The sequence below is a fragment of the Orcinus orca genome, chromosome 11 (genome assembly GCF_937001465.1).
Source record: "Orcinus orca chromosome 11, mOrcOrc1.1, whole genome shotgun sequence".
NCBI classification, from domain to species: Eukaryota; Metazoa; Chordata; class Mammalia; order Artiodactyla; family Delphinidae; genus Orcinus; species Orcinus orca.
The window spans coordinates 35,876,909-35,903,433 of record NC_064569.1 but is presented as its reverse complement, the minus strand read 5'-3'; the positions used below and the strand labels follow the sequence as shown (position 1 = coordinate 35,903,433).

The 26,525-nt window shown below is 38.6% G+C and overlaps 1 protein-coding gene across 3 annotated transcripts in view; it reads left to right on the top strand.

Annotated features, from left to right (window-relative positions):
* NELL2 (neural EGFL like 2) overlaps positions 1–26,525 on the top strand; it is a 376,784-nt gene that overhangs the window by 70,540 nt on the left and 279,719 nt on the right. For all 3 annotated transcript variants that reach the window (XM_049694047.1, XM_004274430.3, XM_049694046.1), the window contains 6 exons: positions 19,289–19,465; positions 19,552–19,648; positions 22,037–22,109; positions 22,280–22,362; positions 23,594–23,722; positions 25,209–25,311. In XM_049694047.1, coding sequence (XP_049550004.1) covers positions 19,289–19,465; positions 19,552–19,648; positions 22,037–22,109; positions 22,280–22,362; positions 23,594–23,722; positions 25,209–25,311 — 662 coding nt within the window. The remainder of the gene's footprint in view (positions 1–19,288; positions 19,466–19,551; positions 19,649–22,036; positions 22,110–22,279; positions 22,363–23,593; positions 23,723–25,208; positions 25,312–26,525) is intronic.

Sequence of the window (26,525 nt, the reverse complement as noted above, 5' to 3'; positions counted from 1 at the left end):
TGTTGAGTTATGGTCCCTCTGTGCCCACTTTCTGGAGAGTTTTTATTGTAAATGGGTGTTGAATTTTGTCAAAAGCTTTTTCTGCATCTATTGAGATGATCATATGGTTTTTATCTTCAATTTGTTAATATGGTGTATCACATTGATTAATTTGCGTATATTGAAGAATCCTTGCATCCTTGGGATAAATCCCACTTGATCATTGTGTATGATCCTTTTAATGTGTTGTTGGATTCTGTTTGCTAGTATTTTGTTGAAGATTTTTGCGTGTATATTCATAAGTGATATTGGTCTGTAATTTTTTTTTTTGTAGTATCTTTGTCTGGTTTTGGTCTCAGGGTGATGGTGGCCTCATAGAATGAGATTGGGCGTGTTCCTTCCTCTGCAATTTTTTGGAAGAGTTTGAGAATTTGGGTGTTAGCTCTTTTCTAAATGTTTAATAGAATTCACCTGAAGCCATCTGGTACTGTACTTTTGTTTGTTGGAAGATTGTTAATCACAGTTTCAATTTCATTACTTGTGATTGGTCTGTTCATATTTTCTGTTTATTCCTGGTTCAGTCTTGGAAGGTTACACCTTTCTAAGAATTTGTCCATTCTTCCAGGTTGTCCATTTTATTGGCATAGAGTTGTTTGTAGTAGTCTCTTAGGATGCTTCGTATTTCTGCGGTGTCTGTTGTAACTTCTCCTTTTTCATTTCTAATTTTATTGATTTGAGTCCTCTTCCTCTTTTTCTTGATGACTCTGGCTAATGGTTTGTCAATTTTGTTTATCTTCTCAAAGAACCACTTCTAGTTTTATTGATCGTTCCCATTGTTTTCTTTGTTTCTATTTCATTTATTTCTGCTCTGGTGTATATGATTTCTTTCCTTCTGCTAACTTTGTGTTTTGTTTGTTCTTCTTTCTCTAGTTCCTTTAGGTGTAAGGTTAGATTGTTTATTTGAGATTTTTCTTGTTTCTTGAGGTAGGCTTTTACAGCTATAAACTTCCTTCTTAGAACTGCTTTTGCTGTATCCCATAGGTTTTGGATTGTTGTGTTTTCATTGTCATTTGTCCCTAGGAATATTTTGATTTCCTCTTTGATTTCTTTAGTGATCTCTTGGTTATTTAGTAACGTATCATTTAGCCTCCATGTGTTTGTTTTCTTTACCTTTTTTTCCCTGTAATTCATTTCTAATCTCATAGCGTGTTGTCAGAAAAGATGCTTGATATGATTTCAGTTTTCTTAAATTTACTGAGGCTTGATTTGTGACCCAAGATGTGACCTATCCTGGAGAATATTCCATGCATACCTGAGAAGAAAGTGTAATCTGCTGTTTTTAGATGGAATATCCTATAAATATCAATTAAATCTATCTTGTCTATTGTGTCATTTAAAGCTTCAGTTTCCTTATTTATTTTCATTTTGGATGATCTGTCCATTGGTGTAAGTGAGGTGTTAATGTCCCCCACTATGATTGTGTTATTGTCTATTTCCTCTTATAGCCGTTAGCAGGTGCCTTATATATTGAGGTGCTCCTATGTTGGGTGTATATATATTTATAATTGTTATACCTTCTTCTTGGATTGATCCCTTGATCATTATGTAGTGTCCTTCCCTGTCTCTTATAACATTCTTTATTTTAATGTCTATTTTATCTGATATGAGTATAGCTACTCCAGCTTTTTTTTGATTTCCATTTGCATGGAATATCTTTTTCCATCCCCTCACTTTCAGTCTGTATGTGTCCCTAGGTCTGAAGTGGGTCCCTTGTAGACAGCATATATATGGGTTTTGTTTTTGTATCCAATCAGCAAGCCTGTGTCTTTTGGTGGGAGCATTTAATCTATCCATGTTTAAGGTAATTATTGCTATGAATGTTCCTGTGACCATTTTCTTAATTGTTTTGGGTTTGATTTTGTAGGTCCTTTGCTTCTCTTGTGTTTCCCACTTAGGGAAGTTCCTTTAGCATTTGTTGCAGAGCTGGTTCGGTGGTGCGGAATTCTCTTAGCTTTTGGTTGTTTGTAAAGCTTTTGATATCTCCATCGAATCTGAATGAGATCCTTTCTGGGTAGAGTAATCTTGGTTGTAGGTTCTTCCCTTTCATCAGTTTAAATTTGTCATGCCACTCCCTTCTGCCTTGTAGAGTTTCGATGAGAAATCAGCTGTTAACCTTATGGGAGTTCCCTTGTATGTTATTTGTCGTTTTTCCCTTGCTGCTTTCAATAATTTTCCTTTGTCTTTAATTTTTGCCAATTTGATTACTATGTGTCTCGGCGTGTTTCTCCTTGGGTTTATCCTGTATGGGACTCTCTACACTTCCTGGACTTGGGTGGCTATTTCCTTTCCCATGTTAGGGAAGTTTTTGAGTATAATCTCCTCAAATATTTTCTCTGTTCCTTTCTCTCTCTCTTCTCCTTCTGGGACCCCTATAATGCGAATGTTGTTGCGTTTATTGTTGTCCCAGAGGTCTCTTAGGCTCTCTTCATTTCTTTTCAGTCATTTTTCTTTATTCTCTTACGCAGCAGTGAATTACATCATTCTGTCTTCCAGGTCACTTATCCATTCTTCTGCCTCAGTTATTCTGCTATTGATTCCTTCTAGTGTATTTTTCATTTCTGTTATTGTATTGTTCCTCTCTGTTTGTTCTTTAATTCTTCTAGGTCTTTGTTAAACATTTCTTGCGTCTTCTCGATATTTGCCTCCATTGTTTCTCTGAGGTCCTGGATCATCTTCACTGTCATTATTCTGAATTCTTTTTCTGGAAGGTTGCCTATCTCCACTTCATTTAGTTGTTTTTCTGGGGTTTTATCTTGTTCCTTCATCTGGTACCTAGCCCTCTGCCTTTTCATCTTGTCTATCTTTCTTTGAATGTGGTTTTTGTTCCACAGGCTGCAAGATTGTAGTTCTTACTGCTTCTGCTGTCTACCCTCTGGTGGATGAGGCTATGTAAGAGGCTTGATGGGAGTGACTGGTGGTGGGTAGAGCTGACTGTTGCTCTGGTGGGCAGAGCTCAGGAAAAGTTTAATCCACTTGACTGCTGATGGGTGGGGCTTGGTTCCCTCCCTGTTGGTTGTTTGGCCTGAGGCAACCCAACACTGGAGCCTACCTGGCCTCTTTGCTGGGGCTAATGGCAGACTTTGGGAGGGCTCACACCAAGGAGTATTTCCGAGAACTTCTGCTGACAGTGTCCTTGTCCTCATGGTGAGCCATAGCCACCACCCGCCCCTGCAGTAGACCCTCCAACACTAGGAGGTAGTTCTGCTTCAGTCCCCTGTGGGGTCAATGCTTCTTGCCCTGGGTCCCAATGCGCACACTGCTTTGTGTGTGCCCTCCAAGAGTGGAGTCTCTCTTTCCCCCAGTCCTGTTAAAGTCCTGCAGTCAATTCCCACTAGGCTTCAAAGTCTGATTCTCTAGGAATTCCTCCTCCTGTTGCCGGACCTCCAGGTTGGGAAGCATGACGTGGGGCTCAGAACCGTCACTCAAGTGGGTGGACTTCTGTGGTATAAGTGTTCTCCAGTCTGTGAGTCACCCACTCATCAGTTATGGGATTTGATTTTACTGTGATTTCACCCCTCCTCTGTCTCGTTTTGGCTTCTCCTTTGTCTTTTGTTGTGGGGTATCTTTTTTGGTGAGTTCCAGTGTCTTCCTTTTGATGATTGTCCAGCAGCTAGTTGTGATTCTGGTGTTCTCGCAAGAGGGAGTGAGAGCATGTCCTTCTACTCCACCATGTTGGTTCCTCCTCCCTTTATTTTGTTAACATGTAGTGAATTACCTTTTTTTTTTTTTGCGATACGCGGGCCTCTCACTGTTGCGGCGCACAGGCTCCGGACGCGCAGGCTCAACGGCTATGGCTCACGGGCCCAGCCTCTCCGCGGCATGTGGTATCTTCCCAGATGGGGTCACGAACCTGTGTCCCCTGCATCGGCAGGTGGACTCTCAACCACTGCGCCACCAGGGAAGCCCTATGTCTATTCTTATGAGTTAAATTGGTTTGTAGTTTCCCTTGTAATGTCTTTGTCAGGTTTTTGCCTCATAGAATATGTTAGGATGTGTTCCCTTTTTGGTAATCTGGAAGAATTTGTGAAAGATTGCTGTTACTTTCTCCTTGAAGTATTCAAAAGAGTTCACTGATCTAGTCATCTGAGACTGGAGTAATGTTTGTGGGATGATTTTAATTACAACTATCCTTCTTTCTAGGTTTAGTGTCCATAACCCTAACAAAGGCCAGCACTCCAAACTGCGTTTGAAATTGCATTTCCTCTCAGGGCGTTGCTTCAAGAATTCACTTCTTCTTTTGCACTATTACTTTGTACTTTCTCTATCGGATATTTCCATAAGCACATAAATATGCTACAATATTTATAGTCTGAAAAGCAAGCCAAATGTGAAACCCTCTATTGACCTTACCTATTCAACTGCTGTTTCTCTGTTTCCCTTTGGTTGTCTCCATTTCCCCTCCTCTCACTCTTTATTGGACCCTACTCTCTCTGCTTCACTGAAAATGTACTTGTCAAGACTTCCACTGATGTCCATCTTGCAAAGTCCATTCTCTAATTCTGAGTCCTCATCCTATTGGACTTTGATTACTCCATCCTTCCAAACTCTTTTCTTGAGCTCCCACTTTCCTGGTTTTATTCCTCGGTCTCCTGGCTCCTTCCTCCTCACACCCCTGACATCTGGATGTAGGACTGTTCTAAGGCTTGATGCCCAGACTTCTTCCCCATGTTCACTTAATTCCTGAGTGATCTCATACTAAGGGCTTTAAATCCCATCTCTATGAAACAATGGATTATTAATTTTTTCTCTTATCTTGATCTTTGCCCTTGGACTCCAGACTTGTATATCCAACAGCTCACCTGCATCTTCACTTGCATAAGTTGGAATATCAAACTGTGCATGTCAGAAGTCAAACTCATCATCCTCTTCCTTAAACTTGCTCTTCATTCAGTGTTCCCCATCTCAGTAAATGGTAACTGCTTTCTTCTAGTTGTGCAGGCTAAAAACCCTGAAGGGTTTCTTGATTTCTCTCACACTGCACATTTAATCCTAAGAAAATCTTTTCACCCTTTTCACCACCTTCCCTGGTCCAAGGTACCTCTAGCAACTCATCTCCTTGATTTAGCCCTTGTAATCTCCCACCCTTCGTACAGTTTATTTCCGACACTGCAGCCAAAATGATTATATTAAAACTCTGTTCAAAAAACCCTCCCATAGCTTTCTACCTACAGCCGCCAAAGTTATTTTTTAGACCCTTAGTCCCTAAATGGTCTGCCTCTGTGCTTTCTGATGCCTTTTTGACCTAATTTCCTCCTAGTCTGACCCTTCCTCATTCCACTGTAGCCACACAGGCTTCAGTGATATTCCTTGAATTTGCCAGGCAGGCTTCTGCCTCAGGGTCATTGCTTTTCTTCAGGGTTTCACTACATGTCACTTCTTCAATAAGGCTTTCTTTGAACATCCTGTTTTAGATATCTTACCATACTCCTTAGCCTCCTTTTAATTTTCTTCATAGATTTTATCACCATGTAACCTGTTTATTTGATGTATTTTATTAATTTACTTTATTTTAATATAAATTCAAGGAGAACTGGTATTTTTATCTCTTTGGTTCTCTTCTATATCCCCAGAACCTAGAACAGAGCCTAGGACAAATAGACATTCAGAAAATATTTGTTGAATGAATAAATGAGTGAGTAGTGAATGAATATAAGAAGTCCCTTTGAAATGTGTATGCCATTTGAATCAGCAATTTAGTTATAATAATTTATTCCAAGAAGGAAATTGTGCAGGTGCACAAAGAAACATGTATTGAAATATTTTTATTAAGAATGAAAAACTGGGGAATTCCCTGGCGGTCCAGTGGTTAGGACTCAGTGCTTTCACTGCCGTGGCCTGGGTTCGATCCCTGGTTAGGGAACTGAAATCCTGCAAGCCGCATGGCACGGCCAAAAAAAAAAAAAAGAAAAATCAGAAACAGTAATAGGAAATTGGATATTAACTAGATCATGGCACAGCTATACTATGAAATACCATGCTTCCATTACAAAGGATGTGGCTTTACTTTTATTGACTTGGAAAGATGTTCACAGTGTATGGTTAAGTGAAGAAGACTGCAAAGGATACATGCAAAAATATTACATTGATCATCTCTTGCCAGCAGGACCATTAGTCATCTTACTTATCGTCTTCATGTTTTGTGAATTTTCTGAATTTTTGTATTATTATAACCAATTATTTTATATCAGAAAAATTGTATACATATATAAAACCAAGTTGTCAGAGCTTTCACAAGTAGTCATATTCTGCTTGGTCTTCCCACAAGGCAGGAATGCTTAGCTTGGAGTCCATGAATGGACCTCATGGGATCTGTGAACCCCTTGTCAAATCTGTAAGCCAGATTTTCTACGAACTTGCATATGTGCATTTTCAGATCATCACAGCAATCCGTATTCCCTAGTTGATCTTCCTCAACCTTACAACAGTGTGTTCCTGGGTTCATTCTTGATAAAGTAGGGAAGACTCATCTTCTTTGAGTCTGCCTCTTCTTTGAACCCTTTCTCTTCAGTCTTTCACTAATTTCCACTTGCTTGGTCTCCGTCACAACTAAGTGAATGGAGGTTATGAGAGGACATAGCATTCAGTAGGTGCTACCCTTTATCCAACAACATTTCAACTCGACTTTCGTGCATACCCTGTGCTGTGGAGTGAGTACCCACTTATTACCAGTGCTTTATCATATCTGTTCTTTCTCCATCCTTGTATAAGACCGTTCGCAAAGTGATATTTAAAAAGTACTCATGATGCCACTAAATTCTCCTCCCCTCCAGGTTCATAGCTCAAAGTGTTGTTTCTTAGAGTTTTTTGTGTCATGCTAGTAATAAATTACCTCCATTTCATGAATGGCCACTTTCCCTTTTATTTTATTGTAAACTCAGTTATGTGGGGTAATAAGATGGAGAGATTGTTATTCAAGCCGTCATGTGTGATGCCAAGGCTTCAATCATGAAACTTCCATTTGCTACTGCTCTTTCCCTTTGGTGATGTAATTTTGCTTCCTAGCTATATTATTCCTGAAGCAGCTTTGTTACCCTCACTGATCTAGCTACATTCCTCTTCTTGCAGTAAGATTTTTATAGTAGTATTATTATTAGTTTTGAAATGGCTAAACATTTTTCAGTTAATAATGAGTTTATTATTGAGAATCTCCAGGCTTCACCGTTGTTTGGCCTTATTCATTGCCATATTCTCAGTTCCCATAGTAAATATTAGCTGGAATAAATGAACAAATAAATCATAGTTTAAAAAACCATCTTCCCTTTATGTTTTAATATAAGCAAGGTCTTGGTTTTATAAAAATGAAATGATTGGCCTTAGGAAGTCATGAATTATTGGTCACCAGATGAATTCAAACAAACTGGATGACCATTTGATGGGAATATCATAGATGAGATGCAAACATCATTATTTGGGTAGATTCTCACTAAATTACTTTCTGTCTGATATTCATGTTTAAGTTAAAATCAGCCCTGAAAATTTGCTGATGTTTAAATAACATGCATAAATATGTCATAGGAAATATAAATCATAATCCTGATGTGTACGGAGTGCTTACTCTTCCTCAGGAACTGTGTAAAGTGAGTCCTTATAAGTTATTTCATTTACAAAACAACCATATGAGTTCACAGCTCTTATTACCCTTATTTGATAGGGAAGGAAACTGAGGCTTGGAGAAGATTTTTAACTTGTCCAGTTGTGAACTATGGAGACAGGATTAAGACTCTGAGGTCTTTTAAATTGCTGCATTATACTAGCTTGCTGATGACCAAATACTGTTAAAAACTAATAAAAATAGAATCAATATGATTCTAATGAAGGATGCCAAAAAGTACACCTTTTACTCCCCACTCTGCCATCTCCCTCAATACTTGAGGGAATCATTGGAAGAGGCGAGGTGAAACAGCCGTTTTCTTTCTAATAAGTGAACGCAGCAGCCTAACTTACAGTAAATTTGCCCCTACCACTGGACTTCATGTTTCATGTTTTACTGGTTACACTAGAGCCCCCATAATACCAGTGCTGTCCACTTAGTTTCTATGAGAGTGGATTAATCTTCTGTTTTTATCTGCAAGTTATGCCTCCTGGTTTCTGCATTATTTCAATTAAAAATGTATTCAGCACACTGAATTGTATGCTTTAAAACAGTAAGTTTTATGTTATGAGAATTTTGTCTCAAAAAAATTTCAAAAAAATGTGTTCAAATTGCTTGTTATTCACAGAATTGGCTATAAAAAGCTGGACTTTATAAATGATGCCTAATTGGGACTATTGACAAATAATTAAAATAGTTACCATTTATTGAGTGCTTCCTGTGTTTCAGATGCCAGGCTTTATATGGCTTATCCCGTTGAATCCTTATTTTACAGATGAGGAAACTGAGGCAGTGAGAGGTCAGGTCATAGACGGTAGTGAGAGGCAGAGCTGGTTTTCAATTCCAAAGCCTGTGCACATAACTCCTTTGCAGTTGTACCATCCATGAACCACACTAATGATATAGTTGGCACTAGAAGTGCCTGTGGCTTTTCTTCAAGTGACTGATTTACAACTGGGTTGTAGCTTAATGTTCTGAGGTGATCTGATCATTTTTCTATTTAGGTTTAATTTAAGGCAGCAGAAAAATTCTCATTTCATGTTGTGTGCAACCTTTTGGCGGATGAGACATGACCTTATTTTTATCATTTGATCTTGAGTTATGAAGGAGGTTGTTAAAATGAATGATGTCCTACCACTGTTGCCTATTTCTTCAAAGCCTAGTCTTAGTGTATATTTCTGTCATTGCAAAGGATATTTGATTAACAAGGGCATAAATTATTATAAAGGGTGAACTTTATTTCTGATTTTAGTTACTTCTCAAGATTGTGAATAACAAATCAGGGCGACATGATGTGTTGAAGTGTGACAAATTATATTCTTGGGATTTAAGATGTGATTTCAATTTAAGGTAGTAAATGCTCATTAAACATAAAAGGGAAAATAAAGGACAATACAAAGAAGGTTAAACTTCATACATAGTTCTGTCACTCAGTTGCTTTTAAAAATGTTGATACATTTTATTCCAATTATATATTTTCCCCATGGTCACAACTGTAATGTATTAGTTAGGGTTCTTGCTTGTAAGGTGACTTCGGGGGTGGTGGACAGGCAGGGTAGCTTACTGTACTGATAGGAGGCTGAGGCACCAGAATTTGGAGGAGGCAATAATCAAAAGTGCCCTGGCAGGTCAGCAAACAGGAAGCAAGATGCAGAGTGACCTTAATATAGCAGACTGGGATGCTGCTGCCCTATCACAATGTAGGGGTCCCTCCTCCCTCTCTTCCTTGCTGTGCTTCATCCAGATAACCAGTCCAAAGGAAGAGTGTCAGATTGCTAACATGTGTCATGGACCTGTCCCTGGCTGTACTGCGGGGAGGAAGACGGAGGATTTGACCTTTGCTTTTTGAAATGGAGAAAATATCTAACGTGTTTTGGGCGTGCCCAACAGTGTTCTGAGTGCTTTCTTAAATTAACTCATTCCAATCCTCACGGAAGTCCTTTGGGGCAAGTGCAATTTGTATCTTTGTTTTATAGTTGGGTAACCAGATGAGGCACAGAGAGATGAAGTAGCTTACTGCTACCAGGAGGGCTACCAGGATGTGTGAAGCGGAGGTCAGGCTTTAGGGCTTGGGTAAGTTTAACCACACTGATCTGCTGAGCCTTGGGGTGGGGGGATAGGTGAGGGGAGGCCACCTCCCACTTAGATGCCATCCAATGGGGGACAGGTGGAGTTCAGGAAATGAATAATATTTATTGAATACTCACCACATGCTAGGCACACTTCTAAGTGTTTTACATCATTATTTATTTTTCTTTTCACTAGATGTTTTTTGTGTATTACATATCTATTTCATTAAAAAAAACTGAGCGAATGATGCTGATAAAAATGTAATTTTTGGTAAAATATTTAACTACTGAAGGGTTGTTCTTGTTTGTGCAGCATAGTGTCAGCCTCCGTGCTATTAAGGATAATTCTGGTGCCTCAAATTTAGGAATTCAGTACAGGTGACAGTAATATCTAGAGGAAGAGACCAGACTGACAGCAGTGGTAGGGTTCTTGCCTCCATGTGGTAGAAGAACTGAAGGTATATAGCAATGGGGTGATGTGTTTGCTGATGTTATTTTTTTAAAATGCAAATATCTCTCTATCATTATAGAACTCACTAGTTGATTAAATAATGAATACTTGTTATCAAATAATAAGATAGAAGGGACTCTCTGATTGGTATCTTCTGGATCAAAGACCAAACAACTTGGTGTTTTATTTATGCTTAATAAGTTTACACATGATTTATATTCTGGATTACTTAGTTTATTTTTTATCTTAAAATAGAATTTTACTATATATGTGTGTATGTATGTATTATATTAAAGAAGTAATACATAATTAATGGAGAAAATTCAAGGTTATAAAAATATTTGAGAAGGTTGTTGCATCCTTTCCCCCAAATTGTACTCCCCTGAGGTAACTACTGTTAACATTTTGGCATATATCCTTCTTGATCATTTTTTCTCTAAACACACACACACACACACACACACACACACAGAGTTTTCTCAAACTAAATGGGATTCTATAGAGCTTTTTTTAAGTTTAATTCATATTGGTAATTAACGACGGCATTATTTCATGTCAGAACTTCATGCTTTCAGAGAGTGGCATAGTGTTCCAGAACATGGATGTATAATTCCCCTATGAGTGGATAGTTGGTATTTTATCAGATTTTTTTTTAGTGAGTGACACCACTGTCACTTTTTTTCTCCTCTGCTCTCATTGGCCTTTGGTTTCATTTGCTAGTTCCTCCTCAAAATGTTAATGTGTCATTTCATCTATAATAATTCCCTGGGTAATCCCTATGCCTTCATGGCTTTCAATACAATCTCTATGTCTATGCCTCCCAAGTCCTATTTCCATAATGGACCTCTCTCCATCTCAGCCTGGTAGATCTAGCTGACCTCCCTACATGTCCTCTTGAATGCTCATTAGGTACTTTAAACATAACATATCTAAGTTTAAAACTTGGTTCAAATTATCCTTGTTTTTCTTAATTTGAGAATACCTTGATTTCTTCATCGCTGAAGGATATTTTCACTGGGTATAGGATTCTGGCCTGATAGCTTTTTCTTTCGTTACATCAAAAATATTTTTCCACTTCCTTCTGGCTTTCATTGTTTCTTCTGGGGAATTCACTACCATTCTAATTGTTTTTTCCTATACATAACGTGTCAATTTTTTTTCTCACTGCTTTCAATATTTTTTTCTTTATTCTTAGTTTTCAGAAGTTTCGTTATGATCAGTATTCCTTCGAGTTTATCTTGTTTGGGGTTTGCACAGATTCTTGAATCTGTGAGTTTATGTCTCTGACCAGATTTGGGGAGTTTACAGCCATTATTTCTTCAAGTACTTTTTTAGTTCACCCTCTTTTTCCTCTTTTATGGGCTCTGATTATGAAAATGTTAGAACTTTTGTTATAATCTCCCAGGGCTCTGAGACTGTTCATTTTTTTTCAGTCTGTTTTGTCTCTGCTGCTCAGATTGGATAATTTTTGTTCTTCTTCTAGTTAACTGACTCTTTTTTGGTCCCCTCCATTTTGCTGTTGAGCTTTTTATTCCAATTATTGTATTTTTCAGTTTTAAAATTTCCATTTGGTTCTTCTTTATTTATCTGGTCCTTCTATTTCTTTGCTGAGGCTTTCTAACTTGTTTTTTAATTTTTGAATTTTATTTATTTTTTTATACAGCAGGTTCTTATTAGTTATCCATTTTATACATACTAGTGTATATATGTCAATCCCAATCTCCCAATTCATCACCCCCCCTGCCCCACGCCGCAGCCACTTTCTCCCCTTGGTGTCCACACAGTTGTTCTCTACATCTGTGTCTCTATTTCTGCCCTGCAAACCAGTTCATCTGTACCATTTGTCTAGCTTCCACATATATGCATTAATATACGGTATTTGTTTTTCTCTTTCTGACTTACTTCACTCTGTATGACAGTCTCTAGATCCATCCACGTCTCTACAAATGACCCAATTTCATTCAATTTTATGGCTGAGTAATATTCCATTCTATATATGTACCACATCTTCTTTATCCATTCATCTGTTGATAGACATTTAGGTTGCTTCCATGTCTTGGCTATTGTAAATAGTGCTGCAATGAACATTGGGGTGCGTGTGTCTTTGAATTATGGTTTTCTCTGGGTATATTCCCAACAGTGGGATTGCTGGATCATAAGGTAATTCTATTTTTAGTTTTTTAAGGAACCTCCATACTGTTCTTCACAGTGGCTGTATCAATTTACCTTCCCACCAAGAGTGCTAGAGGGCTCCCTTTTCTCCACACCCTCTCCAGCATTTGTTGCTTGTAGATTTTCTGATGATGCCCATTCTGACTGGTGTGAGGTGATACCTCATTGTAGTTTTGATTTGCATTTCTCTAATAATTAGTAATGTTGAGCAGCTTTTCATGTGCTTTTTGGCCATTTGTATGACTTCTTTGGAGAAATATCTATTTAGGTCTTCTGCCCATTTTCTGATTGGGTTGTTTCTTATTTTAATATTGAGCTGCATGAGCTGTTTATATGTTTTGGAGATTAATCCTTTGTTTATTTGTTTGCAAATATTTTCTCCCATTCTGAGGGTGGTCCTTTCGTCTTGTTTCCTTTGCTGTGCAAAAGGTTTTAAGTTTAATTAGGTCCCATTTGTTTATTTTTGTTTTTATTTCCATTACTGTAGGAGGTGGATCAAAGAAGATCTTGCTGTGATTTATGTCAAAGAGTGTTCTTCCTATGTTTTCGACTAAGAGTTTTATAGTTTCCGGTCTTACATTTAGGTCTCTAATCCATTTTGAGTTTATTTTTGTGTATGGTGTTAGGGAGTGTTCTAATTTCATTCTTTTCCATGTAGCTGTCCAGTTTTCCCAGCACCACTTATTGAAGAGACTGTCTTTTCTCCATTGTATATCCTTGCCTCCTTTGTCATAGGTTAGTTGACCATAGGTGTGTGGGTTTATCTCTGGGCTTTCTATCCTGTTCCATTGATCTATATTTCTGGTTTTTTTTTTTTTTTTTTTTTTTTTGCTGTACATGGGCCTCTCACTGTCGTGGCCTCTCCTGTCGCGGAGCACAGGCTCCGGACGCGCAGCCTCAGCGGCCATGGCTCACGGGCCCAGCCGCTCCACGGCATGTGGGATATTCCCAGACCAGGGCACGAACCCTTGTCCCCTGCATCGGCAGGCGGACTCTCAACCACTCTGCCACCAGGGAAGCCCTATATTTCTGTTTTTGTGCCAGTATCATAGTGTCTTGGCTACTGTAGCTTTGTAGTATAGTCTGAGGTCAGGGGGTCTGATTCCCTTTTTTTCCCTCAAGACTGCTTTGGATGTTCAGGGTCCTTTGTGTTTCCATACAAATTTTTAGATTTTTTGTTCTAGTTCTATAAAAAATGCCATTGGTAATTTGATAGGGATTGCATTGAATCTGTAGATTGCTTTGGGTAGTGTAGTCATCTTCACAATATTGATTCTTCCAAACCAAGAACATGCTATATCTCTCCATCTGTTTGTGTCATCTTTGATTTCTTTCATCAGGGTCTTATAGTTTTCTTCATACAGGTCTTTTGTCTCCCTAGGTAGGTTTATTCCTACGTATTTTATTCTGTTGCAATGGTAATTGGGAGTGTTTCCTCAATTTCTCTTTCTGATCTTTTGTTGTTAGTGTGTTGGAAAGCAAGAGATTACCGTGCATTAATTTTGTATCCTGCAACTTTACCAAATTCATTTTATTAGCTCTAGTAGTTTTCTGGTGGCATTTTTAGGATTCTCTATGTATAGTATCATGTCATCTGCAAACAGTGAGAGTTTTACTTCTTCTTTTCCAATTTCTATTCCTTTTATTTCTTTTTCTTCTCTGATTGCCATGGCTAGGACTTCCAAAACTATGTTGAATAATAGTGGCGAGAGTAGACGTCCTGTCTTGTTCCTGATCTTAGAGGAAATGCTTTCAGTTTTTCACCATTGAGAATGATGTTTGCTGTGGGTTTGTCATATACGGCCTTTAGTATATTCAGGTAGGTTCCCTCTATGCCCACATTCTGGAGAGTTTTTATCATAAATGGGCATTGAATTTTGTCAAAAGCTTTTTCTGCATCTATTGAGATGATCATATGGTTTTTATTCTTCAGTTTGTTAATATGGTGTATCACATTGATTGATTTGCGTATACTGAAGAATCCTTGCATCCCTGGGATAAATCCCAGTTGATCATGGTGTATGATCCTTTCAATGTTTTGTTGGATTCTGTTTGCTGGTATTTTGTTGAGGATTTTTGCATCTACATTCGTCTGTAATTTTCTTTTTTTGTAGTATCTTTGTCTGGTTTTGGTATCAGGGTGATGGTGGCCTCATAGAATGAGTTTGGGAATATTCCTTCCTCTGCCCTTTTTTGGAAGAGTTTGAGGAGGATGGGTGTTTGCTCTTCTCTAAATGTTTGATAGAATTCACCTGTGAAGCCATCTAGTCCTGCACTTTTGTTTGTTGGAAGATTTTTAATCACAGTTTCAATTTCATTACTTGTGATTGGTCTGTTCATATTTTCTATTTCTTTCTGGTTCAGTCTTGGAAGGTTATACCTTTCTAAGAATTTGTCCATTTCTTCCAGGTTGTCCATTTTATTGGCATAGAGTTGCTTGTAGTAGTCTCTTAGGATGCTTTGTATTTCTGCAGTGTCTGTTGTAACGTCTCCTTTTTCATTTCCAATTTTCTTGATTTGAGGCCTCTCCCTCTTTTTCTTGATGAGTCTGGCTAATGGTTTATCAAGTTTGTTTATCTTCTCAAAGAACCAGCTTTTAGTTTTATTGATCTTTGCTATTGTGTTCTTTGTTTCTATTTCATTTATTTCTGATCTGATCTTTATGATTTCTTTCCTTCTACTAACTTTGTGTTTTGTTTGTTCTTTTTTCTCTAGTTCCTTTAGGTGTAAGGTTAGATTGTTTATTTGAGATTTTTCTTGTTTCTTCAGGTAGGATTGTAGTGCTAGAAACTTCCCTCTTAGAACTGCTTTTGCTGCATCCCATAGGTTGTGGATTGTCTTGTGTTCATTGTCATTTGTCTCAAGTTATTTTTTAATTTCCTGTTTGATTTCTTCAGTGACCTCTTGGTTATTTAGTAACGTATAAAATAACCTCCATGTGTCTGTGTTTTTTTACATTTTTTTCCCTGTAACTGATTTCTAATCTAATAGCATTGTGGTCAGAAAAGATGCTTGATATGACTTCAATATTCTTAAATTTACTAAGTCTTGATTTGTGACCCAAGATGTGATCTCTCCTGGAGAATGTTCCATGCACACTTGAGAAGAAAGTGTAATCTGCTGTTTTTGGATGCAATGTCCTATAAATATCAATTAAATCTATCTTGTCTATTGTGTCATTTAAAGCTTGTGTTTTCTTAGTAATTTTCTGTTTGGATGATCTGTCCATTGTTGTAAGTGAGGTGTTGTAGTCCCTCACTGTTACTGTGTTACTTTCGACTTCCTCTTTATAGCTGTTAGCAGTTGCCTTATGTGTTGAGGTGCTCCTATGTTGGGTGTATATATATTTATAATTGTTATATCTTCTTTTTGGATTGATCCCTTTATCATTATGTGTGTCCTACCTTATATCTTGTAACATTCTTTATGTTAAAGTCTCCTTTATCTGATATGAGTACTGCTACTCCAGATTTATTTTGATTTGTATTTGCATGGAATATCTTTTTCCATCCCCTCACTTTCAGTCTGTATGTGTCCCTAGGTCTGAAGTGGGTCTCTTGTAGACAGCATATATGTGGGTCTTGTTTTTGTATCCATTCAGCGAGTTGTGTCTTTTGTTTGGAGCATTTAATCCATTCACGTTTAAGGTAATTATCGATATATATGCTCCTATTACCATTTTCTTAATTGTTATGGGTTTGTTTTTGTAGGTCCTTTTCTTCTCTTGTGTTTCTCAGTTAGAGAAGTTCCTTTAGCATTTGTTGTAGAGCTGATTTGTTGGTGCTGAATTCTCTTTGCTTTTGGTTGTGTGTAAAGATTTTGATTTCTCCATCAACTCTGAAAGAGATACTTGTTGGGTAGAGTAATATTGGTTGTACGTTTTTCCCTTTCATCACTTTAAATATATCATGCCACTCCCTTGTGGCTTGTAGAGCTTCTGCTGAGAAATCTGCTCTTAACCTTATGGGCATTCTCTAGTATGATATTTGTCATTTTCCCTTGTTGCTATCAATAATTTTTATTTTTCTTTAATTTTTGTCAGTTTGATTACTGTGTGTCTCACTGTGTTTCTCCTTGGGTTTATTCTGCCTGGGACTCTCTGTGTTTCCTGGACTTGGGTAACTATTTCCTTTCCCATGTTAGGGAAGTTTTTGACTATAATCACTTCAAATATTTTCTCTGGTCCTTTCTCTCTCTATTCTCCCCCGGACCCCTGTAATGCGAATGTTGTTGCATTTAATGGTTTCCCAGGGGTCTCTTAGGCTGTCTTCGTTTCTTTTCAGTCTTTTTTCTTTATTCTGTTCTGCACCAGTGAATTCCACCATTCTGTCTTCCAGGTCATTTATCTGTTCTTCTGCCTCAGTTATTCTGCTATTGATTCCTTCTAGTGTGTTTTTCATTTCAGTTACTGTATTGTTCATCTCTGTTTGTTTGTTCTTTAATTATTCTAGGTCTTTGTTAATCATTTCTTTTTTTTTTTTTTTTTTTTGCGGTTCGCGGACTCTCACTGCTGTGGCCTCTCCCGTTGCGGAGCACAGGCTCCGTACGCGCAGGCTCAGCGGCCATAGCTCACGGGCCCAGCTGCTCCGTGGCATGTGGGATCTTCCCAGACCGGGGCACGAACCCGTGTCCCCTGCATTGGCAGGCAGACTGTTAACCACTGCGCCACCAGGGAAGCCCTGTTAAACATTTCTTGCATCTTCTCGACCTTTGCCTCCATTCTTTTTCTGAGGCCCTGGATCATCTTCACTATCATTATTCTGAATTCTTTTTCTGGAAGGTTGCCTATCTCTACTTCATTTAGTTGTTTTCCTGTGGTTTTATCTTGTTCCTTCATCTGGTACATAGCCCTCTGCCTTTTCATCTTGTCTCTCTTTCTGTGAATGTGGTTTTTGTTCCACAGGCTGCAGAATTGTAGTTCTTCTTAATTCTGCTGTCTGCCCTCTGGATGATGAGGCTACCTAAGAGGCTTGTGCAAGCTTCCCAATGGGAGGGACTGGTGGTAGGTAGAGCTGGGTGTTGCTCTGGTGGCAGAGTTCAGTAAAACTTTAATCTGCCTGTCTGCTGATGGGTGGGGCTGAGTTCCCTCCCTGTTGGTTGTTTGCCCTGAGGCAACCCAACACTGGAGCCTACCTGGGCTCTTTGGTGGTGGTAATAGCAGACTCTGGGAGGGCTCACGCCAAGGCGTACTTCCCAGAACTTCTGCTGCCAGTGTCCTTGTCCTCGTGGTGAGCCACAGCCACCCCCCGCCTCTGCAGTAGACCCTCCAGCACTAGCAGGTAGGTCTGGTTCAGTCTCCTGTGGGGTCACTGCTCCTTACCCTGGGTCCCGATGTGCACACTACTTTGTGTGTGTCCTCCAAGAGTGGAGTCTGTGTTTTCACCAGTCCTCTCGAAGTCCTGAAATCAAATCCTGCTATCCTTCAAAGTCTGATTCTCTTGGAATTCCTCCTCCCGTTGCTGGACCCCCAGGTTGGGAAGCCTGACGTGGGGCTCAGAACCTTCACTCCAGTGGGTGGACTTCTGTGGTATGTGTTCTCCAGTTTGTGAGTCACCCGTCTAGCCGTTATGGGATTTGATTTTATTGTGCTTGCACCCCTCCTACCATCTCATTGAGGCTTCTCCTTTGTCTTTGGATGTGGGGTATCTTTTTTGGTGAGTTTCAGTGTCTTCCTGTCGATGATTGTTTAGCAGTTAGTTGTGATTCCAGTGCTCTCGCAAGAGGGAGAGCACATCCTTGTAGTCCGCCATCTTGAACCATTCTCAGCCTCTAACTTTTTTTCATTTGTTTCAAGTTTGTTCAAATATGTTTGTAATTGCTCATTTTAATCAATGCTTCTTTAAAATCTGTGTCAGGTAATTTTTACATCTCTGTCATCTTGTGATGTTGCTATATATTGCTTGTCTTTTTTCATTATATTTGAGATCTTTCTGATTCTTGGTATGCTGTTTGATTTTGGGTTGAAACCTGGATATTTTTGTATAATGTTTTGAGACTTGGATTGACACATGGATATATTTGTATGATGTTCTGAGACTTGGATCTCATTAAACTCCATATTTTATGTGACTTTCTGTGACAATGCACTGGCAGAGGATGAGGGGGTGTCATCTTGTTATTTCCAGGTGGAACTAGAAATCCAGGTTCCCTACTAGGCCTTCAGTTGACAATTAAGTGAGAACTTTTATTATTTCTGGGTGAGGGGGTGGAAGTTCCAACTGCCCACATGGTCTCTACCAAACACTCTGGTAGGGATGGTGTCATTACTGCAGGGTGATGGTGAAAGTTCTGACTCTCCACTAGGCCTCCTCTGAGAAGCCAGTGTGCTTTGTTACTAGGGATGGAACATGGTCTCCACTGATGCCATGGTTTGTCTCATCACTGGCTGACAGGGTTACAATTCTTGGCTCTCTACTTGGCCTTTGTTGGCACCACCCTGGCAGAGGCGTTGGGTACCTGATTTCTGCCTCAAGAGAGTGGAAATCTAGGCTCCCCACTTAGCCTTTGCTGACATGTTTGGGGATGGAATCACAGTGTTTCCTGTGGTGCTTGGCTGGACTAGAGTGGTTGTTCTCTAAAAGTTTTTGTCTTTCTGGGCTTCTCCTTTTTAGGTACTTTAGCTAGAGTGAGCAGGCTTTTGAGGGGAATTGTTTTGTCTGCATCCATTGGTATTTCCAGGTTGCTGGTTTCTCCACCTCCAAGACTGGCATATATGAGGCAAAAAGAAAACCCTCTTCACTCACCATTCTGCTGTTACTTGGGCCCTGAGTGCCCTTGCATTTTTAAAAAATTTTCTCCATCTTTCAGACTCTTCTTATTGTTTTTTTATAATATCCTGTTTAGTTGTACTTATTGGGAGGAATAGGAAAATTATGTCTATTCCATCTTTCTGGAGACAGAGGTCATGTACCTCATTTTTGAGCTTTATTTTCAATGGGCCTCGTGTGATTCTTCTTCTCTGTGCAGGTACCTGGAATTGGAAAGCAGCGGCCATCGGAATGAAGTCAGACTGCACTACCACTCCTCCGGCAGCCACCATCCTCACACGGAAGTGTTTCCTTACATTTTGGCTGATGATAAGTGGCACAAGCTCTCCTTAGCCATCAGTGCCTCCCACTTGATTTTACACGTCGACTGCAATAAGTAAGTGAAATGTTCTCAGTTCAGGTAACGGAAGATTCTAAGAAATGACGGTTAATGCACATTACTTACCTGATGCTTCTTTGCAGAATATATGAAAGAGTCGTGGAAAAGCCTTCCACAGACTTGCCTGTGGGCACATCATTTTGGCTGGGACAGAGAAATAATGCACACGGATATTTTAAGGTATCTTCTGACTAAGGTCTGAGCATAAAGTGTAAATAGAAATGCTTTGTAATGAATTTGGAAAAGTACGTTTTGCTTTTTATGGTGTAAAGCAAAATAATTTGATGTGTATAGTTTTTTTCTATTTGTGTCTATTTCTGTTTTAGTTTTTTTTTTTTTTTTTTTTACACTGGTGTTTAATTTAGCTGGTCAGCACTATTTTCGCTTTTTTTCCTGAATGAGTTTGAACTTTAAACATAACAGAGATGATCATAAGGCCCAATCAGGGCAGAGTTAACATCTTCTTGAAATCAGGCATTCAAAATAATAAAAATCTAAATTGTTAATATACAAATAAACTCTCTACCTTTGAAATATAACCTTTGATGAGACTTTTATTGGGGTGTTAATAATAGAGGATTAAAACTTTTCAATATTCATTATTCATGGTCTCTTTGTACTTCTGAAAGTGAGAAAGGAATATATATATATATGCACAAATCTGTCAAAACTAGAAAGCAGTTATAATTTATATCCGTTTCTTATTGTCTATTTAGAGACACACTCCATGGAATTGCATCACAGGATCTAAAAGACATACCGTTTAACTTTCAGTATTTTAAGGTTGAGGAAATAAAGTTCAGAAAATTGCTTGATTACAAGCCCATAGTGTAATCATTTCCCCTCCAATGACTCCGACACTGCCTGTCATACAGAAGAGGATCGGCAAATGGTTGTTAAATGAAACAATGATAGGTGATGTGTCTAACTCAGGGATTTCTAGCTAGAGTAGGTACCAGTAACTTTAACATTGTGTTCTAAGAAAGGTTTGTATTCCCTGAAAGGTATTTTTAAAACTTACTTAAACTGCTACCTGGAAACCAGGTGCTTTGAATGTGTTATTTCATCGAATCCTAGTCTTGCTAGCCTTGGCGCAGGGCCTTTAAAATCTTTTTAAAATCTCTTTTACATATGCATAAACTTGTTCAGAGAGTTTAAACAACTTATCCAAAGCCAGTCATGGGGAATTGATCCCATGCTCGTGAGTCCTGAAAAATCAGTGCTCTTTTCCCACATAAGGGGTAGCAAGTTTTTGCTATAGGTGCTGAGTCTCTCCTCTATTTAATCATGGCGCTCTTCCCCATGGAGCCCAGATGGGGCGTCAGAAACCTCACACGTCAGTTATGTGTACTGCTCTAGGGGCCATCATTTTTACTGTAGACTGTAAATGGTGCTCACTAGATTTGGGCAGTACACAAACTGTAGAACTCTACATGGTAGCTTTGCTTTCATGTTGCTGCTACCAAGTGATAGGATTTTGTTGTATACAAGTTGCTTCCCTGATCCAAACCCCAAGCAAACAGCAGATCCAGCAATTGCCACATAGTGTACTTAAATATTTGTCATTTACACTGACACTGTTTTTGTACCATGCTATTAATCAGATTAAATATGTAGAAGATGCATAGTCCAGGATTTGAGTGGTAAATCTTTGCAGGTACATTCAAAATTGTCTTAATAATATGTTGGTATGTCACCTCTGTCATTAAATGTTCTATTTCCATTTTTCAAAAGGGATAAAGTGAAATATTACTTAAAGAAAGTATATAAAGATGTTGAAGGAAGAGAGAGGGGTGGTGAATGAAAGGGGTGCTGGAGTGTGTCTGATGAGGTCGTTTCTGAGCTACCATTTGGCCATTGCTTTAAGAGCCTTGTAAGCTGGAAGCTAATTATATCTTAATGACAAAGGATGCATGTAAATTTCACATGTAAACATGTGATGTGATCTTCTGTGTAAAATGGGTCATTTCCAGTTGGCATTTTAAAAAATTTTAGGCTAAACTTTCTGTACTCCTAAGGACTCATCACTAAGTCTTGCTGTGGCTGTTTAATAAATCTCTTGTCCTTTTTAAATTGAGAAATTCACTTTAAAATATCCAACCGAGAAACAAGAAATGCTAGAATAAGCATTGCTTTTATGACTTAGCTTTTCTTTTGTTTTCTTTTTGATGATTGCAGTTAACTTAAAATGGGTATCAGTTTCACTGCTGTTGAAACCCAAAGTGATTTTCAGGTTGATTTTTAAAGGTCATTTTCAAGCCTTTCTTCAGTGGCTAACTAAAAATAACTTCCCCAGACACATACTATTGCCTCTTAATTATATCTTGACATTTACTCTTAAGGCTTTAAAAATATTATCAATAAGAAAGTACGTGGGTAATCATCTATTTTGCCTGCCTGTTGTTTTTCTTTCCCTTTGGTTTGAAGTCAAAGCAATGTATTCAAAAAGATTTTATTCAGGGATTTTGGTGAGTCTATCCTGTAATGTTTCCCTTCCTGAACTTGACTGTTGAACATAATTTGGGTAGATGAAAGTAATACGTCTTTTTCAAAATTTTTCTCACACAGGGTATAATGCAAGACGTGCAATTACTTGTCATGCCCCAAGGATTTATTGCTCAGTGCCCAGATCTTAATCGCAGTAAGTCCATTAGTTCTCACACGGTGTAATGAAAAGTATGCTTCTTGCTTAGTTTTGTCCAAAATGTCAGTTTGAAATTAGAGTTTTTCTATATTCGTTGTCAGCATAGACTTAACCAGATTGAACTCCTTATAAATATAACTCGACCAATGTGGTGTTTGTAATTCTAGCCTGTCCAACTTGCAATGACTTTCATGGACTCGTGCAGAAAATCATGGAGCTGCAGGACATTTTAGCCAAAACATCAGCCAAGGTAAAAGCTCCTTAGAAGTAGAGTCTGGGGGAGCTCACAAATCCTTGAGGTTCCTTACAATTCCTTTTATAACCACGGTTGTTCACCTTTGAGACTTTTCTTATACGCTACTGTGTACCAGGACTGAACCGAAATCCCTGCTCAAGAAAGGGGCTTATAAATATTCAAACCCTAGCCATCTGTATAACAAATGATTCAGTAAATCAAGAATGAGGCAGATTACTACACTGCTTATTACGACAATAGGATTTATTGTTTAATTTAGTGTTTATTATTATTTAGTTTTTCTTTGCAAGGAAGGAGGCAAGAGGACATTGTAAAGAATATGAGCACTAGAATTATGTCAAGGAAATGGTCCCACGAAATCTTTCTACCACTATGTTACAGTTGTAGGAATGTTGGCTGTCTTAAGCCTGTATCAAGTTTACCTAGTTTCACCAGGCTGTTGTCTTGTTGCATAGCAGTTACTTACGACCTGGAAGTTGTGTTGTATATCAATGATTTGTTTCTGACCCAATATATATTCTAAAATTTATGTTTGCACTCGAGCAAACATAGTCATGAAATTAGACATTTTTAAAAATGGAAAATGCTTCTCTGCATTGTGGATGATGCTATTTTGACTTAGCCTTCTTTTCCGTCCTATAAATCCTGCTTTTTTCCCCCAAAGGCAGGGGGCAAGTTTACTACAAAAAGAAGAGGGGAAAAAATCCTTTCTTTTAAATTAAAGTCTTAAGTCATTTGCAGCAACATGGGCGGACCTAGAGATTATCACACTAATTAAGTCAGTCAGAAAGAGAAAGCCAGTTACCATACGATATCACTTACATGTAGAATCTAAAATATGACACAAATGAACTTACCTACGAAACAGAAAAAGACTCACACACGTAGAGAACAGACTTGTGGTTGCCAAGGGAGAGGTGGGTGAGGGAGGGATGGATTGGGAGTTTGGGATTAGCAGATGCAACCCATTATATAGAGAGTGGATAAACAATAAAGGCCTACCATATAGCACAGGGAACTATATTCAATATCCTGTAATAAATCACAATGGAAAAGAATAAAATGAAAAAAATAAAGGCTTATGTATATTTATAATAAATAGTTGATGGGCACAGCCATCATTACAGCTATTCATCTGAAAAACAGTCAGATGCCTGTTGGAGTATTTTGCCTTTCTGCATTGCTGGAATGGTGAACAATATGAACCCCTTCCTTTGTGCCACAGCTGTCTCGAGCCGAACAGCGAATGAATAGATTGGACCAGTGCTATTGTGAAAGGACTTGCACCATGAAGGGAACCACCTACCGAGAACTCGAGTCGTGGACAGACGGCTGTAAGAACTGCACATGCCTGGTATGGCTTTTGCTGGAGTTCAGACTAAGGGAACTCAGGTCCCCACCCTTTAAAAATTTATTAAAACAATGTCATCATGAAAATTTCGGGACCCATTTCCTCAAAACACAACACTAAAGTGGCAGCAAACCCGGTCAAATCTAAAGGACTCTGTGTTGCCTTATTAAAGACACTTTCTAGCCTATAAAGATGATTACGGTTTCAGAATGCTATAAAGTTTTAAGTTTACTGGTCCGCACATGAAGTTAACAACTTAAATTGGGTCAGTAGAGGGATTCCCAAAGGATTCTATCCTGTTATCCTTAACTTTTCCAGGGATTTTCCCCTCATGTTTTATTAATGCATTTTGATAAAACTAAATTAAGTGCAACAGGAAATACTGTGTCCAGATTGGGCTGTGCAAACAAATAATGGAGTTTAAATAATCTTTAAAAGTTTACTAATACAGCGGAATACAAATTATAGAGTATAAATAAGTTTGAGTTCTCTAATTGCTCACTAATTAAGTAGAATATTTAGTGCATTATTATTTCAAACATGTAAGTTCATTTTCAAAGACAAGTTCAAAAGGAGTTTAGTTTTGAACTTCTAAATTCCATATGAATTACCTGTTAAAACTGGTTGACTGGAAAGAAGTCAGAGGTCTAAAAAATTATTTTCCCTAGTTCATCCAGTTTATTCAAAAGTGGGAGATCATGATGTAAGAAGGTCAAAGTTAGCTGTGAAATAACCATACAGGTGTGTCTGTGTGTGCCTGCTTTGTATGATTTCTATTCAGGAACATATATTCCTATTAAAGTCATAGCGTTTTACAAATACAGTAAAACCTTCCCAACTTGTTAAATGGGTGCCAAAAATCAAATTGAGTAAAATACAAGATGTGGTATGTGAAGTCAATAAAACGACTAGAAAAGCAGCTAACCTACCTGGGAGCTCTGGGTGACCTTCGGGAATCAAATTCCTTGAGGTCCCCTTTGCCGTTTGGCACCTCTTGTGATGACTGTCAGCATCAATTCATGGTGGTGGCCTGTCCAAGCTTAAATATCCTTGGGAAGATTTCTGCAACCTGAGACTGGGTCTCCAGCACGGCAGCAGCTATTCCAAAAATCTCCTCGTTTGTTGATGCTCATTTTGTGAGTTATCTGGGGAGACACGAGTGCCCCAGGCTGACCCTCAGCCTGCTGTTTCTCTGTCAGCAGGTGCCCTTCCCTCCACACCTGTCCTCATCCACTTCACAACAGGAGGTGAGAACTCTAGCTCAGTTGCTGGACAGAAGGTGGAGCCAATCACCATCTGTGTTATGACCCAATTTGTATTACTGTGGGTTTTACTGTATTATGGGTTTTGCTGTATAATAACCAAAGAGAATAGTGGTATTTATGACATTTTACATGAAGAGTTTGAAATTTAAGAAATATATTAAACAATACTTGAAAGCTACCAAGCTGCAACTTGGAAATTCTTTAAAATACTGTTTTCTTCTCAGAATGGAACCATCCAGTGTGAAACTCTGATTTGCCCAAATCCTGACTGCCCCCTCAAGTCGGCTCTTGCATACGTGGATGGCAAGTGCTGTAAGGAATGCAAACGTGAGCATAACTTTTATGATGAATACTTTTTTGGCAAAAATAAAGCTTTGTATTAGTAAATATTCACCCATCATTGGTTTAATCTGGGTAAGCTAAATAGCTTTTAGAAATGATGGAAATACCTTCTCTATTTTGGTTGAGCAGTTCTTTTCCACTTAAAAGTGCTATACTTGTATTTTAGCAAGAAAGTTTTTCTTGGAGGAATCTATTCTGTACAGTGACATAGTGGCAAAGGTATGTAAGAAACTTAGTGGAAGGCACTTCTCTCATTAACACTGCTTGATACAAATACCTCTCAACTAGGTTGAGAATAGTCCACACTCAGTCAAGATAAACAAGAAAATCCAAGATACAAGTGACCTTCAACAGCAGAAGATACAAAACTCTATTAGTCCAAACCACAGAAGTGCACATTGTTATAGGATTGTCCAGTGTGGACAGGGCAGGGCCATGATCTTAATTCATAAAAGAGGCTCATGCCACTGAATGAGGAAGCCATCTGCCTTTTAGCAGCTGTTGTATGCAGTTCACTTCTGATGTCTGGAAATGCTCTTTGAATCGACAGCTATCCTCAAATGGGTTCTAAATCATTTATTTAATAACATAAATCATCGCATCTCTGTTACTTACACTTTAAAAGATTGCCTTAAGTCCATGTTAAAAGTAGCATTTAAAATTTAGCTACTATTTTTTTTTTTTTACCATGCAATAGTAACATATATGAAAACTGGGTTGTTATAAAGTTTGCAGACTATATAGGGCTGTATAAGTGCAGTATAAGCATACACACGCATGCACGCGCACGCACACAAGACAGAAAGGGGGGAGGGCAAGGGAGAAGGAAGGAGAGGAAAACAGAAGTAACAGCTGCTTTTCCTAGGGTTTTTATGCTCACTGGTCTCCGTTACCACCGCCATACCTTACTCTTGCCTACGCAGTGTGCAGGGTGCTCCTTCTAGCAAGAGTGACAAGTTATCAGAGAAAAATCAGGAAGTCGCTTTGTAGTCCATTGATTTAATTCCCTCAGGAGCTCGTGTATATTTAATTTTGTTAGACTTTACCTTGAAGCCAATCCATTTCATGAGAGTGTATTAGCCTAGTCAAGTAGATTTGGCTAACCAGGAAAGGTTGAATGCAGTCGTTCTCACACATGTCACCAGCTAATTTCCTTGGTGAGGGGTAATCTGAGTTCTTCCTTGAACTTGTATTAATAA